General features: G+C 39.4%; 1 protein-coding gene across 1 annotated transcript; it reads right to left on the bottom strand.

Annotated features, from left to right (window-relative positions):
- Positions 1 to 382: 382 nt before the first annotated feature.
- LOC118423101 (cell growth regulator with RING finger domain protein 1-like) lies at positions 383 to 7,630 on the bottom strand. The gene is made up of 6 exons (XM_035831094.1): positions 7,463 to 7,630; positions 7,000 to 7,121; positions 5,682 to 5,853; positions 4,972 to 5,116; positions 2,589 to 2,696; positions 383 to 1,423 (listed from the first exon to the last, which is right to left on the bottom strand). Exons 1-6 carry the CDS (start codon positions 7,609 to 7,611, stop codon positions 1,007 to 1,009), a joined length of 1,113 nt encoding a protein of 370 aa, XP_035686987.1. The 5' UTR covers positions 7,612 to 7,630; the 3' UTR covers positions 383 to 1,006.

The following is a 7,630-nucleotide window of genomic DNA, read 5'->3' as shown; positions in this document are numbered from 1 at the left end:
TGCTCTAAAAATCGCACTGGGTGCCTTTAACCAAGGAGGTTATATCTGATATAACCTCCTTGCTTTAACCTTGAAAGCAAGACATACAAAATGAATGACCTTTTGGTAATAATTACTGAGACCCACAAGAAAAAGAACATCGATTGGCAGATACAATTCAGGACAACAAACAGTAAACATAGCAAAGTACTTGTTGCTGCCTAATGTATCCTTACAAACACACTTCCATTGAGTCCTGCATACAGATAGTAACTATACTTTCTCACAAATACTGTACAGCTTAATTACAGAGTAGTGTTATAAACAAGTATTCATCTTTTGTAAAGATACATTTTGGCATTAAATACTGCCAGTCTGTGGCTGTATGTTTAATATTTTACCCAAAAAAACATGAAATATGATAAAACGTAGAGGACATGACTTTTGAAATACTCTCATAAATACACTGAACACAGGATAAAAGCAGCATCATACAACAATACAATGCATCTAAAATATCATATCACACATGTAGTATTCTTTATCTGAAAAAGCAAATTTCTTGTCAAGTACATGTGCATTAAAAAAACTTGTAGAGGTTGGAAGTAATACTGACAGGCTATGATGATTGTCACAAGCTCACTTGAAACTATTTCTTGTGAATTCTTAACTCTCTTGGTACAAGGATAGAGACTTGACTACATTTCTCTTTTTGTTCTTCGCATTAGCAAATGTTAAGTGATGATGTGGCTTTTGTGACTGCCATAAATTCTTCAGGTCATGGCAAGCAGAAGTAGTCTGGCCACCATCCGGAAAGTAGTTCGCCCTGGCATTGATTATACACTATATACAGTCGCTTCTCACTCAGACATTTGTCATACACTTTATACAGTCACATATCTGCTATTCCATCTGAGATCAAACAGTTTGAATGTGCAGGTCTCCAGACAGGTAGCAGAAGTGAACACAGGAGCAAACTGCTACCCGGATGGTACCCAGACTAAAGCAGACGAGGACAGGACCTGTCTCACTCATCCAGCCCCACCCATCTGTTCAGCCCCCTCATCATGTTGTCCACCCATCCAGGCCAGGGGACGATGGGAGGTTCCTCTCCACCATCCTCCTCCTCCTCTCCTGTCTGTGGAGAACCCTCTGTGTGCTGCATACAGAAGGAGGACGCGATGTGCTGTCTGCACATGGGGCACTGGTGGAAGTGGGTCGCACACACGTCACACACACAGGCATGGCGGCAAGGCAGCAACACTCTGTTGATGGGCCCATTCTGGCACACCACACAGTCTTTCCTAGCATCCTCCTCTGTAGATGAAGCATCCTCTGTTTCAGCTGTGTCCTCCTGGTCCATCTCCTGGTTTGGTTCTTGTGTGGTCAGATGAGAGTCATCCATGGTTTGTTCGGCACTGTCATCCACAGCCATATATAATCTCTGCAGAGAATGAACAACAAGTTAGCATATCTTAAGTGGTTGCATTGTTCAGCTTTTGCTTTATAGTCATCTGTCAAAACTGAAGAAACAGGTATCTACAGGTGATGATGGAATGTTTGAAAAGCAAAATTTCTCGCACAATTAGACAAGTTAAGTTAACATTGTGATGTTTTAAGGTACCCATGGCATCCTGAAGGTTATTGTGATGTGTTCCCTAAATGTATTCAATCTTATACCATCAAAAACACAAACAAGGAACCGTTGGCAGCGATACTTAGTAGTACACACACTACTAGCATCAAAACCAAACAACCAAGGAAGGGATTTTAAGTCTATCACCTGGACATCACCATATGACAGTGACCACCTTTGGATATCCTAGTTTCAAGGGACGTTTGGTAGCTTTGAAATCAGACTTTATTACACTTTAAGCAAAATTTGTCCAACACATTCCCATCATCATCCCATGTCCCTCAGGTAAGGAAAGTCTGAAGGCAAATATATCTCCAAACAAGAGGTATGTACCTCTCCAAGGTCATGACCATAGCATATCAAAACCAGAAGTTCTGCTGTACTGTAGAGTAGGGTTTTTTGGCCTTGACCCCTACCCACCTACAAAATATCCAAGTTCACAGTTTACAGTTCTAAGTTTACATAAGTTTAGATTATACAGATTCTAACTTAACACAGGATTTTTTTACGTTGCAAGGCAGCCAGATTACTACTACAACAATCTTTGCTCACCCTAGGACCTGTAACTGGAAGACTCCAGTTGGATGAAGACAAGTGGAACCTGGCCAAGTGTGGTTTTGCAATCAATAGATCAGACTAGGATGGAGGAGAGTCCTTGAGTTTCTGTCACATTTGGTAGGACTACGAGTACAGAGTGACTCTTCCACCTGGGAAACAGTCTCCCTTACCAGGAATTTATGGAAGAACCAGTGCCACGCAGCAGTCAGAGCCTTTAAAACCACCCGCTTTATCAACCTGAAAAGAGCGGCCAGGAAAGCCAAACAAACTGTAACAAACATGCAACTTACTGGACTTGGGATACACACGAGGGGAAAAGGTGCAAGGGACACTCATCCATCGTAGCAAAGGGAGAACAAAGAAGACAAGACTGAGTTGCTACTGAAACCTTGCCAAGAGTGTAGCATGGACCCACCTTCAAGTCATACATGTTCCCTGTACCGGTGAGCAGGTACTGACAGAGCACCTGGCATGGGTCTGTACAGTCAGGGTCAGGAACATGGACTACTGAGATCATCCCTGCCTGCAGAATAAAGGCGCAATAACAGCAAGAAAGATTATATATTCATAATTCCTAGTGAAGCTTTTAACTTATACTATTAAAGGAGTGCATGATTTACAAAAGAAGTATACATGCAGCTAAATTTCTACAGTCTACCCAAAGCTGAATCTCCTGTCATATCAAGTTAAATTTATAACTCTGCATCACACAATATACTTAAAATGAATGCTTGATCAATCTGATTCATTAGTTCTCCAATTTAAAAAAAAGAAAATGAAAGAACGACATGAAAACAGTTTATAGGGGGAGGGTGTTGCTTTCACACACTCAGTTTTGTAGACGTAACTTCTGCCTCATGGCCATCTCTTTTCATATTGCTCAATTTTTATTTGCTTCACAAATTTTTACTTTGATATATCCAGAAACCATTATCCAAGTGCATGAATTAAAGTGGCCTAAAATAGCAAACATTAGATATCATAAAACCAGCTGACTACCTATCTCCAGAAATAACGTCTAAAATACAACTTTTCACACAGACATCATGTTACCGTGATTTGGCCCCCCACTGAGTTCAATTGGCCTCTAATTTATCAGTTTGATGGCTGCACATCACCTGTGGCTCATGTTTCTGAACTTGAGTTGAAAAGTTGTGCCCCAAAATGATATGGGACAAACTAGATATTAAGTAAAAGTGACATTTCCCACCACAGTATTCTTTAGGCAAGAAACACCCTCTCGGTAATATGGAATCGACTCTACATGTGTTTTAATATAAAAATGAACAGAATGATTACAACACCACAAACTATATGATTTTCATTTGCTAGCAGTTAAAATTGACTCAAAAAAAGACTCAAAACTACCAAAAGTCAAAACTTTCATCGAAACATATTTTCAATAGCCGTGGTGTTTTTACTTGAGACAACTGTACCTAGGACTATAACAACATCTGGATCACATGTGCTCAACAAGCAAGAAATTTGGCTGACGGGCATGATAAAAAAGGGCAGAATCTTTATTAGGTACAGCAAAGAAATGAAAGTATGATGTAGTTCAAGTGCATATTAGTGAAGTCTACTGCTGTGGCTGAAATCATGTTTCAAACATTTCTGTCCTAAAAAGTCACTTTGATCCTTGACAGACTAATCAAACCATTAGCAGCATGGTAATGGCCTGGACCAGATCAATTCCCCCAGGTCCACACGGATATTTCCCCAGCCACCTACACGCACCAGCTGAACTTGACTCATTGCCAACTTCATTTTTCTGAAATGTTCACCCTTTCCTTAGATCTTGTGCACATGTAACAGCCATGGTCCCAAGGGAGTGTAACCTACTGACTCTATGCTGACATCTAAAAAGATTATTAAAAGGTGTCAACAGAAATTGGTTTCAGACTCTCACTGAAGTCCTAAGACTTCCTAACAAGTGTCCATCTTGTACTTCTAGTGGCTAATCCATTTGAAAAGATATGGTAGGGATGAAATACAATAAAAAGGATGGATAGATCCAGAGAACTTATGCATTAAAAGATACCAACTGAATCCAGGGAGATTCTTCTTTTAACCTTGTTCCTGAATCAAATTTAAAGTTTAATTGGGAGTGGGAGCAGGAGTTATCAAATGGAATTTCTCATACCCTAGCCAGCTATGACCAGGCAAATGGTAGTAATACTGCGGTTATTACTACTACTTGTTTGGTTCAGGACGGTAACTCTGTCAGTGTCAGTCAGGAAGAAGGTTGTGTCAAGCAAAGCACATTAAACAGATAGGCAGCTTTTGACATGTCTTTCAACAATATCCCTGATGTTGGATACAGCACAAAGAGATGTCTGTTGTAGAGCCCCATGACCCAGAACAGACTATGGTCTGGGGATAAGTCAATGTAAGCCTTACTCAAGTCAAAACCACTAAAGTGCACATCGATTAGTATTTCACGTTCTCTGTGTTTCTTTGAATACAAACTAGCAATCTTGAGAAACACTCCAGTCCTACCTTAGGCTTAGGTCAAATTTCCAAACCAGGGCCCAACTGGGCAGTTTTTGGAAGCAAAAAGAATGATATAAAAGACATCAAAATACACAAAATGTGAAAATAAGATTCATGGGCATGATTTTTGCATATTTCTAGGTATAAATTTTCATTTTTTATTTTTAAATCATCCCAGCCGGCCCCGGTTTGGAAATGTGACCTAAGCCTTAGTCTGGTATTTAAACATATTATAGCTACAGAGTCTCTTTTGTCCCCTACTCTATTTGCAGAGATTTGGATACCAGCAGGCTATCCTTACTTACAATGGACATGTCTGCAGCAAACTCCTGTCTCTTCAGTACCAGCACTACAGGATACACAGACCTGGGAGAACCACCAAACCTCTGCTCCTCCTCCTCCTGCCCAGACAGAAGCACATGCTCTATATGGTTCTCACATGGAGGAATCCTGGCAGACTCCAGTTAAGAAAAGTCACAAAAATGTTTTGTTGTCTGTGGAAATCACAACTAAATCTTAAGACAAAGAAACTAAGTAATGACAAAATTGGCCTTTACTTTATCTCCCAGAGCCCAGAAAGCCTTTTATGTCTGTGGTAAAAAAATATTTCAAATTTCACTCAGAAGAGCTAATAGAAGCAAAAAGTCCGTAAATAGTTTCATCAGGCTGGTAAATTACTCATATAGAAAGGTTCTTCAAACCTGATGATGGTGTCTGACAGACATTAAAACATTGGAAGTGAGTACAATTCTGGCTGTGTTTTGAAGAACCTTACTATATGAGAAGCAAAGAGTCATTCCTTCCAAAAATCTTGTGCATTTATGATGCATAATTCATATGTTTTAAATGTTAATTGTAAATGTATCAAACAATACACATCTTACAAAACATGGCTGACTGCTTGATGAACTTTTATGTCTTCCTGATTTTTACTGGTATATTTTACCAGTATGCCATATACCATGAAAAATGAGTGTCCTATTCTTTAATTGAGGGATGATGCTGTGAAGGATACAGGATGTCCTCCTCCTTCCTGAAGCAGATGTCCTGTATCTTGTCCTGTTGGGAGGATGGGAGGAGTTCAGGTACCTGGTCCTGCAGAAGCTCGTGGAACGGCGCTATACGGACTCCCCAGTAATGGCTCAACACTGCAGGAACTTTACTGGTTAACTCAACTGCCAGCCCACCTGTAGAATATATTGCAGTTAAACATAAATGTACGGAGGCCTAGGCAAAAAAGGTTGTGTTTCCTGTTTCAGTCCTGAAAATATTAGGGTCAATAGGTAAGGATTATCGTTTTTTCTTGTATAGCAATTTTTTTAGGCTGGCAAAAACTCTAATGATACATACAACGTATTACAATACAGTTGATCAAAATTCAAAGTAAACTGAAATGCATGAGGACACTTGTCTTTCGATGTCAAACTTTAATTTTGTACATAATTTGTCCTTCATAAGATAGGACAAGCAATGTTTTTACTTCAATAGGGAGCTGGCTGAATAAAAATTTCTAACTAAAAGCTATATGACTCCACTACCCAACCCAAAAAAAGTCTAAGGTCCGCAGGTTTTTTCTAGGGTAGGTAGGGAAAAAGGAAAGAAAATTTTTTCTAGGCCTGATAAACTGTGCACAACATCAGTTTAGGCCAGAATAATACATGTTCTAGGAGTTTTGATTAGTTTTATTGCACAAGAAGGATCTGACAGCTAAGTTCTTCTTAAAAGTTCATTTTTAACAACATAGAAACTAGTATATATAAACCAGTTCAATGATTGTCAATCCGTGTATATCCAAGTTACATACACATAATATGCATGCTGGTATGTTATATCAAAGTACAGTGTGATATGTATGCTCTTCCAGATATCTGTAACAGTTATCTATGTTATATCTGTAGCTATATAGCTGGTATAACCGACCTCTGGTGTAACACACCAACAAGTATGCTTTGTATTGTATGACTTTGCATATCTGCAAAGTATGATCATATTAGATTTAGAAGCATGTTTGAGGGGGGAAACAGGGTAACTGATACCCAGTTGTCATGGTTACTGTGCCAAAACAACACCCAATAAACAATATTAAGAATACAAATGTACTATTATGATCATTGAACAAAACAGTTACAAGAATTGACGTTATACTGGTTTTGTCTGCCACAGCATTGGAATTTCCTAACTGGACTGTCTAATTTAATATACTATGAATATAAGTTTGTAATATATGAAAATTGGATAAAGTTTGATGGATGAAATGATAATGTTATGTATCAAATCACTGTCCTTTTAAAAGTACATTTATGAGAGTTGAAGAAACATAACGTTACATGTACCTCTGACAGAAGCCTGTCGAGGCTGGTGCACATCTAGTACAAAAGGGTTGGAGACGGCCTGCATCCGGACCACAGGGATGTTCTGTCCTGTCTGCTGTACCACACTGTTGTCATGCTGTAACCTGCAGCACATGACAGTCTGATGTGTTAGTATGTACTTCAGAAACAGGACATGACAATATGATCCCAGCAATGAAGTTTTTTTCAAAGTGAGTACGGGTGCCTTGGTAAACTACTAGTATTAGAACTGGATGGCACTCGGGCTGGAAAGATGGCTTGGAAACAGTAATTGAACTAACATCATAACGTTATAACCTGTGTAAACCAGAGCAAATTTGACAGCGGCGACGTTTTTACTGCCCCTCCCCCTCCCTCCCCGGCTCCATTTTGGTTTCCCTGAGTTGACACAATACGAAACAATCATACAACAACTATTTCAGAGTGCGGTAAGCAGCTCCCTTACCTTATGATGAATACCACCATGGAAATAAACGTGAACAGGACAGACAGAATTGAAAACACTGTCGAAATCTCGAAAACAGGCACCAAGAGGACCGCCATATTGGTTGCACACAATGGACATGCGCGAAATTGAGTTAAGCGAGTTAACATGTTAGTTAGCTGGTTAGAA

The sequence above is a fragment of the Branchiostoma floridae genome, chromosome 1, assembly GCF_000003815.2.
Source record: "Branchiostoma floridae strain S238N-H82 chromosome 1, Bfl_VNyyK, whole genome shotgun sequence".
NCBI lineage: Eukaryota > Metazoa > Chordata > Leptocardii > Amphioxiformes > Branchiostomatidae > Branchiostoma > Branchiostoma floridae.
The sequence above is the reverse complement of the archived record's forward strand: the minus strand, read 5'-3'. Positions and strand labels throughout refer to the sequence as shown.

What these genes read in the sequence shown, in the direction of transcription:
- LOC118423101 (XM_035831094.1), bottom strand. Translation starts at nt 7,611, where the DNA reads ATGTTAACTCGCTTAACTCAATTTCGCGCATGTCCATTGTGTGCAACC. An exon ending in TTGCTGCAGACATGTCCATT is followed by an intron (nt 2,697 to 4,971) that starts GTAAGTAAGGAT and finishes TTTATTCTGCAG; the next exon opens with GCAGGGATGATCTCAGTAGT. An exon ending in GGAACATGTATGACTTGAAG is followed by an intron (nt 1,424 to 2,588) that starts GTGGGTCCATGC and finishes CATTCTCTGCAG; the next exon opens with AGATTATATATGGCTGTGGA.